The sequence below is a fragment of the Colletotrichum truncatum genome (assembly GCF_014235925.2).
Source record: "Colletotrichum truncatum strain CMES1059 chromosome Unknown Contig_0004, whole genome shotgun sequence".
Lineage (NCBI taxonomy): Eukaryota > Fungi > Ascomycota > Sordariomycetes > Glomerellales > Glomerellaceae > Colletotrichum > Colletotrichum truncatum.
The window spans coordinates 3,023,520-3,045,961 of NW_027222401.1; the positions used below are offsets into that span (position 1 = coordinate 3,023,520).

The 22,442-nt window shown below is 24.5% G+C and overlaps 3 protein-coding genes across 3 annotated transcripts; 2 read left to right on the forward strand and 1 right to left on the reverse strand.

The window, feature by feature from the left end:
* Positions 1-966: 966 nt before the first annotated feature.
* CTRU02_207582 (transcriptional activator hac1) lies at positions 967-2,617 on the forward strand (the record flags this gene model as incomplete). Its single annotated transcript, XM_036719031.1, has 2 exons — positions 967-1,271; positions 1,327-2,617. 2 exons carry the CDS (start codon positions 967-969, stop codon positions 2,615-2,617), a joined length of 1,596 nt encoding a protein of 531 aa, XP_036588739.1.
* Positions 2,618-3,083: 466 nt separating this feature from the next.
* Positions 3,084-4,049, reverse strand: CTRU02_207583 (chromosome segregation in meiosis protein 3; the record flags this gene model as incomplete). The annotated part of the gene is made up of 3 exons (XM_036719032.1): positions 3,084-3,605; positions 3,667-3,742; positions 3,817-4,049. The coding sequence occupies 3 exons, from the start codon at positions 4,047-4,049 to the stop codon at positions 3,084-3,086; spliced, it is 831 nt and encodes a 276-aa protein (XP_036588738.1).
* Positions 4,050-4,343: 294 nt separating this feature from the next.
* Positions 4,344-5,126, forward strand: CTRU02_207584 (NADH-ubiquinone oxidoreductase 21 kDa subunit; the record flags this gene model as incomplete). Its single annotated transcript, XM_070204923.1, has 3 exons — positions 4,344-4,403; positions 4,533-4,767; positions 4,843-5,126. The coding sequence occupies 3 exons, from the start codon at positions 4,344-4,346 to the stop codon at positions 5,124-5,126; spliced, it is 579 nt and encodes a 192-aa protein (XP_070061456.1).
* Positions 5,127-22,442: the final 17,316 nt, after the last annotated feature.

Here is a 22,442-nt window from a genome sequence, read left to right on the forward strand (position 1 = left end):
CATTGTCGATATGACCACTGCCATGCACTTCAACCTCAACTGGATAATCCACAGGTGGGTCCAGGTTCCTCAAGGAAGGGTCCCGAACCAGTGAAACCATTGGGTCGGTGCACGCTTCTTCTCCTTCCGATGCTGTCGTTGGCTACTAGTAGATCCACCAATCACTCTCCACTTCCCAGAGTTAGCCCCTAGCCTCCACCTCCCTCTTCGGGTTTCGCCCACTCACACTCAGTTGAGTGCCTGCCTTGTCGTGATTGGAGATAACTACTTGCCTACATAGGTATTGTACCTTGCGTACCCCTCCTGAGACTTTGCGTGATCGGCTCCAGTTTAGAGGTCACCCTTGCTTCACCCCCCTGTTCCACCGCAGCGACGGCGATTTGGTATCAACGTGCCACACTGCCCTCGCCCTTGGTGGCCTTCGACGGCTTGTGAGTTTATGCCTGAGGCAACACATGTCTAACTGCCCCCTTGACTCCTGTACCCCTGGACGGGGCCAGCGTGGCCTCAAGTTACAAAAGAGGCCACATCGCCTGCTCTTACTGCTCTGCTCCATGAACCTCAGCTTTCAATGCGGCACCAGAGCCACCACCGCTCAACGAACAATCTGTCCTTTTCCCAGTAAGGCCGAAGCTCGCACCCAGATCTGGTGCCTGGCCTCGGTGACTCACCTGAACCAGTCTGACTCATCCAACGAGTCGTCATCGTTTCCATCATGCCTTGTACTTAGCAGGCACATTCAATTCCATCTAGTAAAGAGGAACTAGGACGGCACCTCGATACGGCACCATCACACAATATCACATAGATAGCGCAGCGCATCTTCCTCTTCCATATCTGTCTCTCAACAACTAGACTCGGCAGTACAACCTCATGCGACTTGTTCAAAGTCCTCCTAATCCATCCACACAGGAACAGTGATCCAGTTGGCGTCTCAGAACAGTTGCATAAATCTCTGGTGTCAAAATGTCTTCTTGGGAACAGACATCACCAATGATAAAATTTGAAGACTCGCCAGCCGAGTCCTTCGTCTCCACGCCTGGCGAGCTATACCCCTCACTATTTGGTGATGGCGCCACGACCTCCGATAACACTACCATCGATCCTTCCGAAATGTTGACACCTCCAGCCTTCACTGAGGAGGGTGCTGGCGTGTTGCCCGTGGATTCTTCAGCCTCACCTGCCTCTAACTCCCCAGACAAGAAGCAGGTCAAAAAGAGAAAATCGTGGGGCCAGGTTCTTCCGGAACCAAAAACAAATCTTCCCCCCAGGTACGCTAGCTCTCATTTTCGCATCTCATTCAACGCAGGATCTAACTAGTATTAGGAAACGTGCGAAGACCGAGGATGAGAAGGAGCAACGCCGAGTAGAGCGTGTCCTCCGCAATCGCCGCGCCGCCCAGTCATCCCGGGAGCGTAAACGCTTAGAGGTTGAGGCTTTAGAAAGACGTAACAAAGAACTTGAAGCCGCCCTCCAAAATGTTACCAAGGCAAACCAGCTCTTGGTGGAGGAGCTGAACAAGTTCCGTCGAGACTCGGGCATGTTGACCCGTTCTTCATCACCCCTCGACCCACTCCGCCCCAACGCTGTGACTTTATCACAAGAACTCTTCAGCTCCCAAGATGGACACCGTCCCCCGTTGGGTGAGACCCCGTCTCTTGTAGACGATTTGATAACTTCATCTCAATCCAACGCCACTGTCAACCCCGCATCGCTCTCTCCCGAGCTTGCTCCCATCCCTGAAAATGATGAGGAGACGGGTGCTGAGGACAATAAGATGGCCGAGACCAATGCGAACTCGTCCTCCGACCTGACACAACGTCCTGCAGCGATGTTGTGCGACCTGCAGTGTCATCAGTCGGAGGATCCGCAATCATGGCTGGCCTCTCTAACCCCTCTGCATCCGACCTTGGCCTATTATCTGCAGCTTCAGATGCTGTTGGTCACCTCATCAGTGATTCTTTCAGTTTGTCGGCGGCCCTTGACGCAGATCGCTATGTCCTTGAAAGCGGGCTTCTCTCTTCCCCCAACTCCCTCGATTATGAACACGATTATATGGCTGGTGACTCTGCCACCTTCCTCCAAGACCCGTTCGACATCACCGAGTTCCTCCACGACGAGATTAACGGCGGCGTCGCATCAGACACGAACGCAGTCAACGGCTCAGCCGTCGCAGCGGACCCGGACTTCGGCCGCGATCTTACCCACTCTGAGACTCAAGTCTCTTCAGAGAATCCTAACCTGCAGCCCCACTCTGGCGCGTCCGCTTATGGATGCGACGATGGAGGCATTGCGGTTGGTGTCTGAAGGATGCGATCACCGGTTTGGGGGATTGTCGACCGAATCTCCGGCGGGGCGCGACAGCGGCCGAGTACCGCAGACGTGGTTGAACGGCGCAACGTTACCGTCCAAGGAGGTGCTCGTGACGTTATTGTGGGCTCTTAAAGTCGAAGAGCAGAGGATGATCCGCAATGGGTTGCTCTCAAGTAGCAAAATCCCCAAACCGGCGATGGGCATCTCACCACCAGCCAGTTCTTTTGTGTTGAAGGTTGCTTCCAAGAGGAAGCGAGGCGAGGCAGATATGAGCGAATCTGGGAAGCGTTTTCGATTGGCTTGATTTAGGACACTGGATGTGGGAAACTAGTATTCATGGCGTAAAGGTGGTGCCCAGTGAAAATAGAGGTACGACCTGGGTCTGTAACAGTATATCTTGTTTAACGAAAGTCGCACAGCGACCAATGAACATTGATGCCATGGCAATACGCCGAATGTGAATCGTACACTGTTCGCTTTCCATTTAGTTACCTAATGCTTTGTTACTTGGTGTGTTGTTCTGTTATCTGTCCAAGCTACCGACTGTGACAACCTAGCTATCCCTCGACAACAGCGAGTTAGCCAACACAACGCTAGCGATGGTAATTGGTGTGGGTGTAAGTCAGAGTGAAGCTCCGATATTGATTTGTTGATTCTCGCTGCAATTGCAACTATTCCACGTCTTGATTGCCGTCTAAGACTGACCAAAGCGCCTTAACTCCTTCACTATGTCTCATAACATGCGCATTTCAAGTGCGTTGTGCCTTGTATTACCACAAACCATCCATTTCAGCCATGGCTGCCTCCTCGTCAGCAAAGTTGTCTATCGATGCACCCTTCTCAGTATCGTTTTGAGGTAAGGTTGGGGGCCATTTGACCGTTTCCGCCTCGGCCATGAGATTGGCTAGATCGTCATCATCAGGGGTCCCGGTTGCCAATGTCGGCTGCATCCTGTGTTCAACAAGCCTCGGGGGTGATGCACCGTGTATGTCACCTTCGTCTGGTATGTCTCGCGGTGTCCACGGTTGCTGTGCTGTGGCCAATGGTTGCGCTAGTGTTGGTGTTATGTGGTCTGATTCTAGGTTCAACTGTTCCTTCTTATTTTCCTCAATGTCATTCAACCCCCAAGGCGTCGGTTTGCCCTCGTTGATCCATTCCATCCGCTTGTAGGCGATTTGCTTTTTGTGGCCAGCCTTCTCAACCATGGCGAGGCCATCCAGGAATTTAGCTTTTGGGAACAAGTCGTCCAGCCAGAACTGATAGAACGATAATATACGAGCTGCGTCGGAGAACTGTGCGCATAACAGTAAGCATAGAGTTTTCAGATGAAGGAAAAGCCAGGAATCCGCCCACTTCATGCCCTCTACCTTTCAGCTTGAGGTCTGCGGCACGCTTCCGCAGCTTTGGAATACCGTTCTCTGAAAGCAGCCTGGTACATCATATAATCAGCAATGGGGAAAAGAAGAAATCGAAAATCTGGCTCTTATGACGCATTCCACCAACCTCGTTTCGTCTAGTTTCACTCGTGGTACCCTTGCTCGCTTTGCAACCTCGACCTCCTCATCTAGGCCTAGCACCTCGGTCTTCTTCCTCTTGTTTGTGCTGCCATCTCTTGCGTCCGGTGGAGGAGGGGACCGAAAAGGATCATCAAAATCGTCGACAGCGTAGTTATCGAGGTCATCGTATTCATGAACTGTATCTGTGGCCATTTTGCTTTTGTCTCCATTGGTTGTCATCGTTAGGTCACTACGTTTGTTCAGAACTTCCCACCAAAGCGTCACCGGCGTTATACGACGCGGGTTTTCGCGTCGCATTAAAGAGACGCGTTGTGGCGCAGTAGGAATCCGCAATTGCGCGCCACACGGCAGGTGCATGAGGCTTAGCGGTACCTGCCTGAGGCACAAGCTCCAGAAGCTGGGTTCCAATCAGCGTCCATTCATATCCAATTGAACGGCCATCCCAACCTCTAGATGTTGCGAGCTCTCGAGCCATCACTGACGCAATTGGATCGCGAATTGTCGTCCGCTACAATGGCAACCGCACAAGCACACACATATACTCCGACTAAGGTCGTCAAAAGTGACTTCCCTGTATGTATAACGATTATGACTTCCAATTCTGCACAACAAAGGGTATGGCTAACACATGAATCTCTAAAGCTGATTGACAATGATCCGTACGACTAACTCCTGATCTATTCTCTCCATCCGCTCCGAAGATACTCTTTGCTGATTTTGCGAGTCTACAGCCACTTTAAGAGAGTTGTCGGCTATGCCAGGCCTTCCGACTACGCTCATGGAGCAGTAGCGGCTGCTTTTGCCCCGGGAGCTCTCCTCGCCCTCGAAAAGTTCGCTCCCTCCCACGTTGGTAAGGGAGGGTTTGCTCAAGCCATGCGACTGGCTGGCGCCATTGGCCTCGCTGGAGGATTTCTCTATTTTTACCAACGCTCAAGCTGTAAGTTTGCAAAGACTGGTCGCTGTCATCGGCCGAAGCCATGTGGCATGACAATCATTGACAGTATTAATCCAGTGCGATTTTACGGTGCTACGGAGAACGCAAGAGAAGTTGATATGGACATGAAGGAAATGGTTACCAAGGTTAAGGCTGGTGAGCCGCTATACGGGGAGAGCAGGTTGACCCCTCATATGCAAGGCGTAGCTGCGCGGCAATCGAGATACTCGGCACTATTTATGGGCGTGTTACCCTGGTTCAACTTCGTCAATCACAACCAGCATGGTGTTGACACTGCCAAGTACTACCAGCAAGCCGAAAGAGAACTCGAGGCGGAGCGGTTGCAAAAGGGCGGTTTATAATCTCTTCTGCTAGGATACGAAATGTCGCTAGAAGCCAAAAGAGCAATGGAAATATGTATTGTAACTCGGGGTACGAAGGAATAAACCTTTAGTACTATAGTATTATAAACTTACTATGGTCTTATATTTAACTAAGGGAGTTTCTAAAATATTCTTACTAACGGTAATAAGATATTTAATTAAAATAAAACTTATCTTTTAAAGATAAAATAATACTATATTATAATAATTAATTTTAAGTATATTAACATTTAAGTATAACTTTATAAACTAATAAATCTAGCTTTATTACTATGTTATAAATATATACTACTTAAATACTACTTAAGTACTACTTTACTAAATTATAAATATATAGATATTCTAATATATATTTAATAATAATAAAAATAAGTTATTATAAAATTAAGAAACCCTATAATAATAATAATAATATTTAGTATATATATAGGACTATATTTAGTTTTTTTTAAAGAGTTTATATTATACTTATTTATATATTTAAAAAACTATTAAATAATAAGAAATATTATATTAAAATATTTAAAAAAGATTTAAATAAATATATAAGTTTTAAAGCTAATCTTTTAAGAAAAAAGCTTTTTAATATATATTTCATAAGGAGTTTATTATTAGTATTAATTACTTTACTAATCAAATTTAACTAAATATATACTTTTATATAAAAAGAGAAATAATAATTTAACTTTAAATCTTTTAAGTATATTAAAATAATATAACAAGACTTATTTATTATAAGTTATTTATTATACTTAATAGAAGAGTTAATAAACTTACTTAAGCTAATAACTATATTATTAGATATATATAAAGAATACAAGGGATAATAAATAACTTCTAAAATAGAAGAATTAATATATATATTATATAATAAGAAGAAAGTAAGTATTAATAAAGAATTAGTAAAATCTTATACTAGGGAAAAATACTTATATTAAGTAGAGTAAGTATTTACTAAAGCTACTTAGAATACTTACTTTAAGACTTATATATAAATTAAGAGCTAGTATTATTTAAAGTCTCTTAGATAATTCTTTAATAGTTAACTTATAATTTATTATAATATATTTTTTAATTTAATTATTAATTTATAATATTAATATTTTATTACTTAGTATAAGCTTAATTATCTTAGTATAACGCTTAATTTACTAAAATAACTTATTAATAAGATAATATATAACCTATAATTAGTTTTATAACCTTAGTCTTTATAAATAAAACCTTATTATTACTAGTTAGTTATAATATTATTAATAATTTCTAAGTCTTTCTTTATTAGACTACTTATAATAACTTAAATATATATTTAATAATTAGTAATATTATATTATAATAACTTAAAACTAAATAATAAGCTTTATAATTATAAACTAATTTTAAAAGTATTATAATATAATACTATTAATACTAAAATAAGGGAATTACTAAGGATATATTATAAATAATAAGAATATATTACTTTTAGAGATATATTATATTCTAAGGTTATAATTAATTAAGAATTTATCTAACTTATAAGTATAATTTAGTAAAGGTAGTAAAGCTAGTTTTATTAATACTTTACTCTTTTATAGCTATAAGAAAGGTCTATCTCTATTTTATAAATATAAAGCTAGCCTCCTCCTAGCTTATATTTTAGAATTATAAAGAAAACCCTTTATTTATTTTTACTTTTATAACTATATTTCTAATTTAAGGTTTAAATAACTAAATTAAAATAGCTTTTATAAATCTTAGTTAATTTCTATTTATATATCTTTTATATAATAAAGAATACCTTTCTTACTTTTAATATTTTAAAAACTCTTATTATTATTATTTAGTAGTTTTTATTAACTTCTTATCTTATTAATACTTATTTATAATCTTCTTTTAATAGAATATAACTAATAATTTATTTAGTTTTAAAAATAGTTACTTAGCTTTATATTTATTATTTAAAAAAGTTAATACCTAGCTATTAAATATTTTTTATATAAGCCTTATTAAAATAGTCTTATTATAACTTTTTAATAATTTACTATATTTATACCTTATTATTAATTAATTAGGTTTTTAACTTTATTATTAGCTATATAATTATTTAAATAGCTAGTTACTTAATTAAGTAATATCCCTTAGTAAAAAGAATAATAAAACTAGTTATATTAAGTTTTTAAGTTTATTATAAAGGTTTTTTATAATCTTTAAGTTAAGGATCTATTAATAAAGATCTTAAGAAAAAGACTTTTAAAGCTATTATTATAAGTAAACCTTATCCTTTATAAATTAAAACTTATTTATAAGTTTAGAATAGATTTTATAATATTATAAAATATTATATTCTATAGAGATAATATAGTTATTAATATAATCTTTAAAAAGTATTAGATATAGATTTTTACTTATTAATAAAGTCTTTTTATTAAATAGTATTACTTTATAATTAAATTAAGATATTATAATAAAAGTATTATTTAAAACTTTTTAAAATATTTAAATCTATTCCTTATAAACTTATAATTTATAAAAAGCTTATCTTATATATAAGTTTATTTAAAATAAACTTCTTAATCCTTAAGTATATTTTATATTATATTAATAAAATAATAAAGATAAGTAGGTTTATTAAGAAGATAGCTTTTAATATTATTATTACTTAATTTTATTTTTAAAGGTTATATAGATATTAAAGTTTTAATATTAAAAGATAGAACAATAAGCTTATTATACTTTTAATAATAAATATATTTTATAAAAATAATTTAGAATAAGTAATTAATTTTTAAACTTTTTATAGAAAGAAATTTATATTTTTATAAGAATATCTTCTATCTTAGTAAGTAAAAATAACTAGCTTTTATATTATAATAACTTCTTGATAGTTATAAAGGATAGCTTTATTTATTAAAGTATAAATATAAATATAATCTTTATTATTAAGTTTAGTAATTAGTTATAAAGCTAGATTATCTTCTTTAGACTTATTATTATTAAAATAGTTTTTAAACTATTTTTACTTAGCTTTAAGTATAATATTTAAGTTAATATAGTAAATATAAAGCTATTATTATATTTTTAGGAAGTATTTATTAAAACTATTTATATTTACTTATTATAATTAGTAGTAATAATATTTAGCTAGTAGATAAAGTTTTAATTAATAAGTTATAAAATACTTTATAATAAAAACTAAAACTCATTTAATCCTTTATTATTAATTAACTAAATACTATATTATATAATAATCTAAGATATATATACTTTATAAATTAAAAGAATAAAACCTTAAAGTAATTAGTATTATATATTATTAAAGTTAATAATTTCTAAGAACTACTTTTATAATTAAAAATAATAAGGAACTATTTTAATAAGACTAATAAGTTAGTTTAGTTCTTTATCTACTTATTTTATAATATAAAAGATCTCTTATTAGTTAAAAAGCTTAATTAAGGCTATAGTTAATATATACTTATTAAGCTTTTTATTATTAATTTAAGCTTTAGTATTATAAATATCTTATTATATTAAAGTAAAGTTAAGAAACTACTCTTAAATAACTTTTTTTATATTATATATTTAAATACTAACTTTATAACTAATAGTCTTAACTATAGCCTTAATAAGCTTAGTTAACTTTAAGATAGGTATATAGATAGCTTTAAGCTAAGGTTATAATTATACTAAATATACTTAGCTTTTAAGTATTAATTTAAAAGCTATTTCCTACTTATAACCTTAATAATAATTATTTATAACTAAATTTCTAAGACTTTTATTACCTTAAATTAATATCTTTACTAAGCTTATATTTCCTAAAGTAATTATATTATAATAAATATCTTATTAGCTAACCTCTTAATAAATATACTTATTATTAAATAATACTAAATCTTCTAGCTTTTATAAATATATTAACTTAATTAAGAAGAGATTTAAATTTTACTTTTAGTTTACTAAGGATAAATAAGTTTAGAATACTTTTAAGAGTAGGTAATTCTAACTTTTTACTTATAATATAGAATATAATACTTAGAAAAGATAAAATTACTATTACTTCTAAGCTTTATTAAGGAGGTAAATAAAGTAGAGGAAACTTACTAATTAAGGATATATCTAAGAGGTATAGTAAAAAGCCTTAAGCTTTATAATATTAGTAAGTATATTTATATTATTAAAAGAGAGTATATATAAGATATTAATTTATTTTAATAACTTCTTAAATAAGACTTAGAATAGTAACGAATTAGTTTAAAATAAGTAATAAGATTTAATCTTTAAGTTATAATTAATTAGATTCCTTTTAATTAATATTTAGGTAAGACTATATATTATAAATACTTTATCCTTTTTAAGAAAGAATATAAAGAATATAACTTTTCTTCTTAAGAGTTATAGCTTATATTAAAGTTTTATTATAATTACTTTAATAAGATCTTAGAGATTAAGTTAGGTTAACGTTTATAATTATTAACTTTATAGGATTAATTAATAATAATATTACTATTAACTAAGATTTTATAAACTTAATACTTTAGAGAAGGTAATTAATTATAAAGATTAAAGCTACTAAGTTAGTAATATAATTATAAACTTAATTAATTTATAATAGTAAATATATAGAGGTTATTAAGGAGAAAAGACTAGATATATTTAGTATATCTTCGCGATCTTTATAACGTAAAGGGAGAGGCTAAGAAGCTAAGGTAGATACTTAAGAAAATAAGAATAGAATTTAGGTATATAAATAAAAGTTTTCTAGATAATTAGAGAATAGTATTCTTATACCCCCTAAGACTTATACCCCTATAATAATTCCTTATATACCCTTATTAACTCCCTTTTAAATATATATTAATAATACTTTAGAAGGCTTACTAAATATAATCTAGATTATAAATTTATAAAATATCTAGTTTTTTTTAAGACTAAGGAAGAATAAATATATAAACTTTTTAGATTAAATCTTATAATACTTATAAAAAGTAACTTAATATATAAAAGTATTAAAATATACTTTTTATTAATAATAAGTTAAGTTTTAGATTTTATTTTATCTACTAAGGAGATTTCTATAAATCTTTATAAAGTTAAGGTTTTTACTTAATAGCTATAGCTAATAACTTTCTAATAAGTCTAGGTATTTGTAAAGCTTTATAACTTTTATTATCAATTTATTTATTAATACTTTAAGATTATATACCTTATAACTAATCTCTTAAAAGGGGGTATAAGAAGCTATAAGCTTAGTAAAGTATAGCTTAAATTAACTAAGAAGGTAGTATTTAAGATACTAATCTTAATATTCTAAAGTACTCCTCTCTTATATTATTATAACTTTTAACTATAGTTTTATATTAAGACTAATACTTTTTATTATATAGTAATTAGTATTTATTCCTAGTTATAGCTAGATAAGAAGTAAGTTTTATTACTTTTTATTCTAAGAAGTTTTTAAAGGTAAAGTTAAATTATAAAATACTTAACTAAGAGATACTAACTATTATAAAATTATTTAAATTATAATAATATTTTATTAAAAAGCTAGTATTTCTAATAAAAGTCTTAACTAATTATTTAAGTATAAAAATATATATTTTAATTAAAACTTAATAGTTATTAAATGTAAAACTATATATTATTAGCTTTTTATAATTTTGTTATTAAATATTAATTAGAGAAAATAAACTTAATAAATAAGTTATTAAAAAGATTAGATCATAAAAATATAAAGAAGTTAAATACTTACTTATTACTTATTTTAAAAAATTAAGTAAGCTTATTATAAAGAGATATAGTCTTATAATAAAATATACTAAGTTATTATATATAAGCTATTATATAACTTATTACTTATTAAGTAGTTACTAAAGCGGAAGTTTATAATAATATACTTCTAAATCTTTTAATATTTTAATTAAGAAAGCTTAAAAACAATATCTATTATATTAATATCTTAAAAAAGTATAATAAAGAGAAATACTTAAGAAACCTTATAAATTCTTATTACTTTCTAGCTTTATTTAATTTTATAGAAGACTATATAATTTTAGAAAAGCTTATTTAAAGTTAGAGATCCTTTTATTTTTATTATAGTTTACTAATAGGATATTATAAAAGGAATAAGATATTTAAGTTAATTTAGTAAAAATGTTATTAAATTAAAATAATAAAATCTATAAAAAAACTATATTTAGGGATATATAGTTTATTTAAATATTGAAATTAGAACTTATTAACTTTATAAGAAGATATAAGGTTTATTAAGATTAAAAGAAGCTTTTAAATAAGTATTTATAAACATTATAATAAGTTTATTACTTATATTTAATAAATATTAACTTATAAATATAATCCTAGCTATAATATTGTTATATTAAATACTATATTTATATTATAATTAGTATTAATTTTATTATAACTAAATTAAATATTATATTTTATAAGAATAGTTAGTTACTTAGAGGTAACTTAAAGGGAATTATCTTTAATAGAAGACTAACTAGTTTTTATAAGTTAATTCTAAGCTTGATTTTATTATAATATAAAGGTTAAAAAGTTACTTTTGATAGTATTTTATACCTAAAATAATAAGTAAATATAAATAATAAATAAAGCTTTAGAATAATATTTAAAAGTATTTATAATAAGTATAAATTAACTAACCTTACCTAAATAAATATTATATATAGTTAATAATAATAGAAATACTATAATAAGAATTTTAATTTTAAGAATAAATTTATTTAAAAGGAAGTATAAAAGATAATTAAATATTTAGAAAAACTCTAAGAACTATTTAACTAACTTAAGAAATATTAAGGAAAGATAACTAAAGCCTAAGTAAAAGTCTATAATAAATAGTATTAACTCCTTACTATCCTTAAGGAGTCTTTAGTTATATTTAATAATAAGGAACTTATAATTTAAGACTACTTAATATAAACTAATATTAAAATTTATAAACTTTTTAACCTTTTAGAAAAGATAAAATATTAGATATATTAATTAATATTTTTAAAATAATAAAGTTAGTTATATAATATCTTCTATATTAACTTACTAAAGCTATAATATAGTAGTAAGGATAATAATTCTTTATTAATACTTAATTTTAAAGAAAATAGCTAGTTTTAAAAGCTAAACTATATTACTAATTATTAAATAAAGTGTAAAGATACTTACTAATATATTAAATAGAAAATATACTTAGTAAAGTATAACTTCTAAGTATACTTTAATAATATAGTTAAAATTTAATAAGTACTATAGAATTATAAAAAGGTATAAAATAAATAGTTTAAGAAAGTAAAATAAAGAAATAAAACCTAAATAGTATAATATATATAAAAGAACATCTCTTTTATTATTTAATAATAAGGATAAACTATTTATATAAAGTAATTTTAATTATTAAGACCTAACTAATTAAGAAAATATAAAAAAAATAAAAAAGGGAATAAAATACTATTATTTAAGATTAGATAAGACTACTTATTATAGTTATTCTTAAAAGTTCTTTAATCTTCTTAAAAGTCTTAAATAAAACTAAATAAAAATAAGTTAAGAAATAAGTAAAAAAAAGATATTCTTTATTTAATAAGGATATAAAACCTAAATCTTAATAAAAAGAAAGCTTAATAATATATTTTTAAAAAAGCTTAAAAAAGTAAACTTTATAATAGTAATAATATATAATATATAACATACCTTTAAATATAGAAATATAAAGAAGATCCTTATAAGCTATTTCTTTAACTAATTACTAACTTATAAAGCTTATATCTCTAGGGAGGATTCTAAAATAGAATTACTTATACTTTATAATATATAAAAGTTAGAAACTAAATAAATAATATAATATAATAAGGTCTTTATAATTAATTAAAAATATTTTATAATAAATAAAGATTATAAAGCTATTATATATTTGGTAATAATAATTAATATTTACTTTATAAGTTATAATTATAATCTAACTAAATACTAATAAGAACTTTAAGAATAAGATAACTAAGAATATATATAAGTTTAAACTACTTAAATATAGTTATTTTATTATACTTATAATAAGTACTTTTTAAAAGTATTATAACTAGTAATTAGGTTATATATAATAATAAAGATTTATTAATATACTTTCTTATTTTTTATTTTAATATTATATATTAGCTATTAAATAACTCTTTATAAAAAGAGATAATCTTAATAATTAGTAAATATAACGAATAATACTTATAAAGATAAATATTAGTTAATTACTAAGAATAAGGAAGGAAAAGTTCTACTTATTAAAATATATATATCTTTATAGTAATATTATATATAATATAAAAACCCTTTTAAAGTCAAAGAATACTTAAATATAATAGCTTACTTAGGATCTAAAACTATACTATCTTCTTATAAGTGTATTTATAAGCTTTTATTATAATATTAGTATAAAAAAGGTAAGGTTAAATTATAGTATTATTACTTTCTAATTAAGGGTTAGGAAGTTATTTACTAGGAGGAGGTAAAGGGGAAGCTTTATTAAAGCTAGACTTTAGTTTAAGTAAAGCTATAAGAAAGTAATAAGTAGGGCTAAGGGTAGGTAAGGGACTAGGAGTTAAACTACTAATATTAGACTTATTACTATCCTCTTCCTTACTAGACTTACTAAACTTACTAGATTCTTTACTTATAACTATATTAATATATAGTCTTAATCTTTACTTAGAAAAAGCTAATATATTTCTTAAAAAGCAATATTATAATAATAAGGTTCTACTACTTTGAAGGTATATAATTACTAATTATAATTATACTTGTTACCTTTCTTATTATTAAGAATAGGGGACTTTATAACTAAGTATTAAATAAAAAAATAAAGATAAGCTTAAGATATAGAAAAAGAAAGTAATTCTACTAGAGATAAAGAAAAAATATAATAATATATATTATATAGTTAGTAAAAGAAGGAGATATTATACTAAAGATATTAATAAGAAGAAAAGTAAATAAAATAAATTAAGTAATAAGGAAATAAAAATACTAAGGGAAAAATATAAATAAAGTATTAAGCTAACTAAGATATATTTAATAATAAGTAAAAGTATAACTAAAGTAGACTTAATACTTTATACCTTACTAACTTAAAAAATAAAGGGAGATTTATATTTTCTATATATAGGTTACTAAGAATAGTAACTATAGTAGGGGAATAGTTATAATAAGGTAATACTAAAAGGTATTATAAGTAATTAGAAGCATTCTAATATATTATAAAGAAGGTAAGTATATATATTCTACTTAATAAAGTATAATTTATAAATAAAAAATAGGTTTTAGTCTTAAGTTCTTAACTTAGAAAGTTAAGAACTAGCTTTCTAAGAAAAACATATATATAATATATTCTTTATAATATTATTAAGACTATAAAATAAATAGTATAACTATAACTATATACTAAATAAAAAATTTACTAGATATAGAGACTAACGTACGTAAATAGCAACTAAAAGAGATTATAATTAAGTAAATAATATATATAAACTTATATTACCTTATTAAGTAAGCAGAATAGCTTATAGAATATAATATATTAAAAGCCTAATAATAAGTAAAATATATAATAATAACTTTTCATTAATATAAGTTATAAATATAAAAGATATATTATAAATAGAAAAATCTATATATAGAGTAAGTATAAGACGATATTCTAAGATATATTAAGAAATAGACTTTATACTAACTTAAATAAGTATTTATAATATATAATAAAATTAACTTAATATAAAAGGGAACTTTTTTAAATACTTATCGTTATATAATAAAAATAATAATAATAATAGTATATAGATCTAAATAAGCTATATTATTAGTAATCTATTAATAAATATTATAAAGTATAATAGCTTATTTATCTTAATTATACTTACTAGTAAAACTATATAGATAGTTATAATACTTTTTCCTATAAGACTATACTACTTCTTAGTATAATAATAAGAGTATTTATTAAAGCCTTAGTATTAAGTTAAGAAGTAAGTAGTATAGCTATAATATAAAAATACTAGTAAGGGGTATAGTTATAATTAGAAAACACGTAAGTAAAAGTATTTCTCTAGTAAGGAGAATTATACTCTTAGGTAATAAGTAATTATTAAAAGACTTATTAATATTATTATTTATTAACTACTTATTATTAAAAAGGAGAGGATTAAGATAATTAGATTCCTTTATATCCTCTTAAGAATTATTAATATTATAGCTTATTAATATTTTAATACTTAGATAGTAAGAATAAGATATATTAAACTAAGACTAAACTTATTAAAAGCTATTAAGGATATATATTCCCTAGCTATATATTACTAATCTAACTACCTTTATATAATATAGGGTTTTATTTATAAGACTTAAATAAGTAATAAGTTACTATAAGCTTAGTTATTACTTTTACTAAGTATTAATCAACTAGGATACTATCTAAGTAACTAGGATAGTTACTTATATTAAGGGTAAAGATATTATTATTATTATAACTACTTTATAAGAAACTTATTTAATAATAGATAATTAAAATTTATTAAGAACCTAGGAACTAATCTTATTAAGATTATTTTTAATAAGGTTAAGAAATAAAAAACTAGTAAGAGGAGTAATTTACTATCGATTAGTTATATTATAAGAAATACTAAGAGGTAAAAAAATAAATAAAAGAAATAACTTTTTAATACTTGAGGATAAAGTAATTTAGTAATTAAAAAAGTTAAGAGGATTAATAAGAACTATTACTAAATTGAATTTATATAAATATAAAAGAGATTTCACCTTAATAAATTTATTAAGTATCATAAGTAGCTAATATCTTTATAATTATAATATAACTTATTTTTTAGTTTTATAAGGATAAATATATATTAAATACTTAGTAAGGTTAAATCAAATAGTTTAATAAGTCGTATAAAAGTAAATATCTATTAAAACATTATTAAGATTATTAATAAAAACTATAATAATAAAGTAATTCTTAATAAATTATATATTAAAAAGTATATAATTAGCTTTATTCTTAACTATTTTAAACTTAAGAGTATCTTTATTAATTAAACTCTTCTAAATTTTAAAAGAAAGCTTATATTAGTAAATAAGTATTAATACCTTATTTTTATCTTTATTTTCTTTATAGTATTCTTTATACTTAGTTTAGTAATAGCTTTTATAAGTACCTTAGCTAATAAAGCTTTATTAATAGATAATTATTAGTAATTATAGTAGTATAATATAGAATAAGATTACCAATATATTTAAATAAAAACTTAGTATAAGTAATTAATATAAGCTTATATAATTAAGTAAGTTTTATTTAAGTTTAGGATAAGTAGTAGTTTATATATTAATAACTAAATACTTAATAAAATTATATATAGAAGTATATAAAGAGTTAGTTAGTAGTACTAACTACTTAGCTAATAAAAATAAGTAGGGTATATACCTCCTAATAAGAGGATTAGGGATAGTAGTTTAGCTTAAGGTTTTTTAAGCTAAAGTATAAAAAAGTAACTAAACCTATTTATAATTTCTAATCCTTCCTTAAATAAGCTATTAGCTACTTATTATCTCTTATAATTCTTTAGTTTTCTTTTCTTATTTAAGTAATTAATATAAACTAGGATATCTAGGTTAAGGAATTAAGAAGTAATAGTTACTAAAAGAATACTATATATATAAATAGTTAATATTAGTATTAATAAACTATAAGTAATTAATATAAAACTTAATAGTTAAGGATATAATATATATATATATATATATTAACAGGCTATAATTATAAATATAATAAAGTAGTGAATATACTTATTAATAATATATTAATAGAAGAGCTTTAAAGAAAAAGAGAAGATATATTAGTATTCTTAATAAAGGGTTAAGATTATATACTTTCTAATAGTTAGTAATAATTACTTTTAAATATACTACTAGACTTTTTATACTAAGTATTACTATTATATTACCGCTAGCTAGTAATAGTAGGGTTTCTACTAATAGAAGTTAAAGCTATAATACTAATAAATAGGTCTTACGTCGTATATAGGTAGATTATAGTAGTAGATCGAGGGTTAGGGTAAGGTAATTAGTCTTATACTAAGGAACGAGGTAATAATATTATAAACTATAAACTAAGCTAAAAGTTATTTAGGATAAATTATAAGTTAATTACTAAAGAACTATCTAAGAAGCTTTAAGTAGGTACTTAAGTCCTAATTTATATATAAGTTAGTTCTAGGTAGAATAAGCGTCTATCTTAGTATAGATAATAAGTACTTATTCTTAGCTTAGATAAGCGCTTATTCTAGTATTTACTAAGTACTTATTCCTTACTAGCTTATCTAAACTTATTCTTTTTATTACGTAACTTCGTAGAATAGTTCTTCCTTTCCTAAGAGGCCTTCTTATTATCCCTATATTACTTATATATAACTTATCTATAGCTACTATCCCTAGGTAGGGCGGTTTCTCTTAATAAATATAACTAATAGGTCGTAATATATTAATAATAAATAATACGTAATAGATTAATAGTAAGTATAATATAAGTAATAATATACTATATAATAATATTAATAATAATAAGATAAATATATAAAAGAATTATTATAATTATAAGATTATAAATTATTAAGTAATTATAAAATAAATATAAGTAAACTATAATAATTAAAGATTAGAATAATATTTATTTAAAAGTATTACTTAATAATATATTAACTAAATATTAATTAAATTATTATTAGTATTATAAATAAATTAAAAAAACTATTATTATAGTAAAAAAGAAGACTTATTATAAGAATTTATATAAAATAATTTACTATTTTTATCTACTAGTATTATATAGTTTTATTATTAACTTTATAAGGAAAACTACTAATAATTAAACTAAATAAAATAGTTAGAAGACTAATTTTTAATATTATTCTTTAATAATAGGATTACTATCTATGAAAATACTAATAGATTAAATATTAAGGAAAGTAAGTTAAATATATAAACTTTTTTCCTTATTATATATTTTATAAGAATTAAAAAAATAAAGGATTAACATATAGTATTAACAAAATAAAGTATATAATATAAAATAAATATAAAAAGTTAGAAAGTAATAAGGTATTAAACCCTTATAGAATATTTAAAAAATAAGACCTTATAAGAGGGAATATGTTTTATAAATATCTTTATATCTATATTTAAAAGGAATACTTAAAGCTATATAAGTTATTATAAATAGTAAAAAACAAAGACTTATTAAAAGAAAGAAGCTATTATTTACTAACTATATATTAGAAGATATTATGAAATCAAAATTAAGTAAGAAAAGTAGCTTTTTTATATCTTAAATAACTTATTAATATTTTAAGATTAAGTAGCCTACTTAAAAAAAAGGTCTTATTAAAAATATTAAGGGTTAAACTATTATTAACCTAAGTTTTTTTCGTATAAAAGATATATAAATTAAACTACTTTGTAAGTTTATAAGGGAAAAAATTAATTATATAACTATAAGTATTAGTAGGTTATATAGTATTTAGTAAGCTAAGAGTCTTATAATATTTAAATAAACCTCTTGTTAAAATTAATATTAATTAAGAAAGAAATTTATTAAACTAAAAACTTAAAAAGATAAGAATCCCTTAACTCTTCTTATATAAGTTAAACTAATAATAAGATTATAAATATACTTATTAATATAAATTTAATAATATAATATAAACTAAAGCTTATAGATATATACTATTATAATAATATAAGTAAGTTAATTATTACTATCCTAAGAGTAATAAGAAAGTATTATACTTTATAATATTATTATTATCCTTTTACTTAAAATAATTAAGAGATCTTGTTATACTTAATAAATATTATAATAAGAATTATAGAAAAGAAAAAAGCTTACTTTATAATCTTTTCTATATTATATTATTATATTAATATACTTAAATTTATACCTATTAGTATTATAATATATAAAGTATCTTATATCTAAATTTAGAATACTATAATAAAGAGTTATTAAATTAAATATAAGTAATAGAAATTTAAAGTAAGAAAAAGAAATAGGATAAAGAATATAATATACTTATAATATAAGAATAATAATAAAATATATTATATAAATATATATCTAATAAATATCTAAGTATATCTTACTATTATATAATAAATAAAGTATAGTATATATAATTAATTAAAACTCTATTAAATAAATTCTAACCTTAAAGTTAAACCTTAATAAGTATAATTAATTAAGGCTTATACTATAATCTTAATTAACTAATAAAGAGAGTATAATATATCTTTTATTAAAACCTTATATATCCCTTCTATTAACTAAGTAATACCTTACTATGTTTAACTTCTTACTATCTCTTATTAAACAATTTATAATATTAAATTAGTTATCCTTATAACTATATTTATTTTTTATTTTTATAGCTAGTAATACTAACTACTTACTTTATAAAAGATAAGTAAGGGTATATCCCTTATATATAAAGGTAAGGAGAGTAGTTTAGCTTAAACTTTTAAACTAAAGTATAGTAATATAAATAAACCTACTTCTAATTCTTAAGCTATTCCTAATTAAGCCTTTAGCTACTAATAATACTTTATATAGAGCTAGTTACTTAAGAGATAATCTATATATAATTAATTAATATAAAAAGATTTAAATTAAACTAGTATACTACTAAAGCTTATTTTCTATAAATCTTATTTTATAAACTACTTTTGCTTATTTTAAAGTATAGTTAAAATATACTAAATAAATACTTATAAAGTATTTTATAATTAATTTACTTTATTATTATAAGTAGTTAGTATAAAATATAATAATTAGAACTATAATATATACCCTCGAAGTATATATATATATAGAGTAATATAAAAACTATAACTATAATATAATAAAGTAATTAATAAGCTTATTAATAATATAAAAGTAGAAAAGCTTTAAAAGGTAGAGAAGATATATTATAATACTTAATATAGGGTTAAGATTATATACTTCCTAATAATTACTAATAGTTACTCTAAGATATAGTATAAGACTTACTAAAGTAAGTTTAACTATATATAATAATAGCTATTAGACTAATAATAAAAGTAAAATAAATAATAATATATTATATAAAAGAATTAATAATAATACGATAAGTATATAAAAGAGTTATTAAAACCCTTTATTAATAGTTATTAATACTTATAAATACTTTTATAATATTCTAAGCTTATATTTATTAAATATTTATTTAGCTTTTAAATAAGTTTTAAATACAGAAGGATTAAATAAGCTAGTAGTAAACTAGTAGTAATAATCTTAATAGGAAAGCTATTGTTAAACTAAGGTTATATAAGTCTAAAGAAAGTATTAGTTTAATTAGTCTCCTAGGTATTATTATTAACTAACTATTTATAAGTTATAATATAATTATTTTGTTACTCTTATAAAGATAAATACTTACTAAATACTTAGTAGAAGTAGGATATATATTTTAATAAGTTTTATAAAAGTAAATATCTATTAAAGATTTACTAATAGTAAAACTATTTATAAAGGCTCTAATAATATAAAGGTTTTTAATAAAGAGTATATTAAAAAGAAGTTAATTAGCTTTATTTTTAATTACTTTCAACTTAAAAGAATTTTTATTAACTATATTATTATTATTTTCATTATAAGAAAGTTTATAATAAGTAAGTTTTAATACCTTATTTTTATTTTTGTTTCTAATAATATTTCTTATTCTTAGTTTAGACATAGCTCTTATAGATATCTTAGTTAATAAACCCTTATTAATAAAGTAATAACTAGTAATTAAAATAATATAAGTAGTAATAAGATTATTAATATGTTATAAAAAATAATATAAGTTTTAAATATAAGCTTATAGAAATAAGAAAGGGTTTTCTTACGTTTAATATAAAGAATTACTACTATATTAATAGCTAAATATCTAATAGATATATAAAGAATAATAATAATTATATTATTATAAATATATATAAGTTATATAGTATCTATATAAGAATACTTAAAGAGTAATTAATAGTTTAATATACTATTTATAATACTAAATAGTTATTATAATTAAATCCGTTATAATATAAGGATTATAGTAATATATATTTATACGTACGGACCTAAGAAATATCTAAGTATATCTAACTCTTATATAAGTAATAAAGTATAATAAGCATAACGAATTAAAACTCTATTAATTAAACTTTAATTATAAAAGTTAAATCTTAATAGGCATAACTAGTTAAACCTTATATTATAACCTTAATTAACTAATAGGGAATGTCTAATTTACTTAATAAGGAAGTCTGATTTATTTACTATTAATACCCTACTTTTTCCTCTCTATAGTTAGAATAATTAAGTAATTATACTATACTTTAATATAACTACCTATTTACCTTACTATTTACAACCTCTTATTCTCTCTTCTTAAGTACCTTATAATAGTAAATTACTTATCCTTATAACTAGCTACTATTATTTCTATAACCTAGTTAATTAGAAATCTTATTATAATTAATTAGAATTACTAATTATATAAGTTTAGTTAAACAAGAAATAATATTTAATAAATAATTAAGAAACTTATATTAACTAAAATAAAAAGATTTAAAATACTCCTTAGTAGAGTTTAATTCTTAGAAGTCTAAAATATTCTTATTCTTCTCTTAATAAGTAAAACTAGTAATAAGATTATAAATAAGCTTATTAATATAAATATAATAATATAATACAATCTTAAGCTTCTAATAAATATATACATATTATAGTTTAAAAAGCTTATTATTGATATGTTTTAAGATAATAATAAATTATTATATTTTATAATATTATTATTATATTTTTTATTTTAAAAGAGATCTAGAAATACTAATATACTTAGTAATAGTTAAAATAAGGATTAATAAACAAAAGTAACTTTATAATATTACTTTATATTTATTAAATTAATATATATAATACTTTCTATTTAAATATAAATACCTAAATATCTAAAGTATAATAAGCTATTATTAATAAAATTTTTAAATCGTTTATTTATTTAAGATATTAATAATCTAACTAAGATAGAGTATTATAATAAAGAATTAGTAAATAGATATAAGAAAATAAATAAAAAGAAATAGAGAAAATAAAGTATAAAATAAAATAAGTTATTAATACTATATTACTAAAAGAAAAAGAAAATAAAACTTATATAAAGTAAGAGAAGTCTATATTAATAAGGAAAAGAATATAAG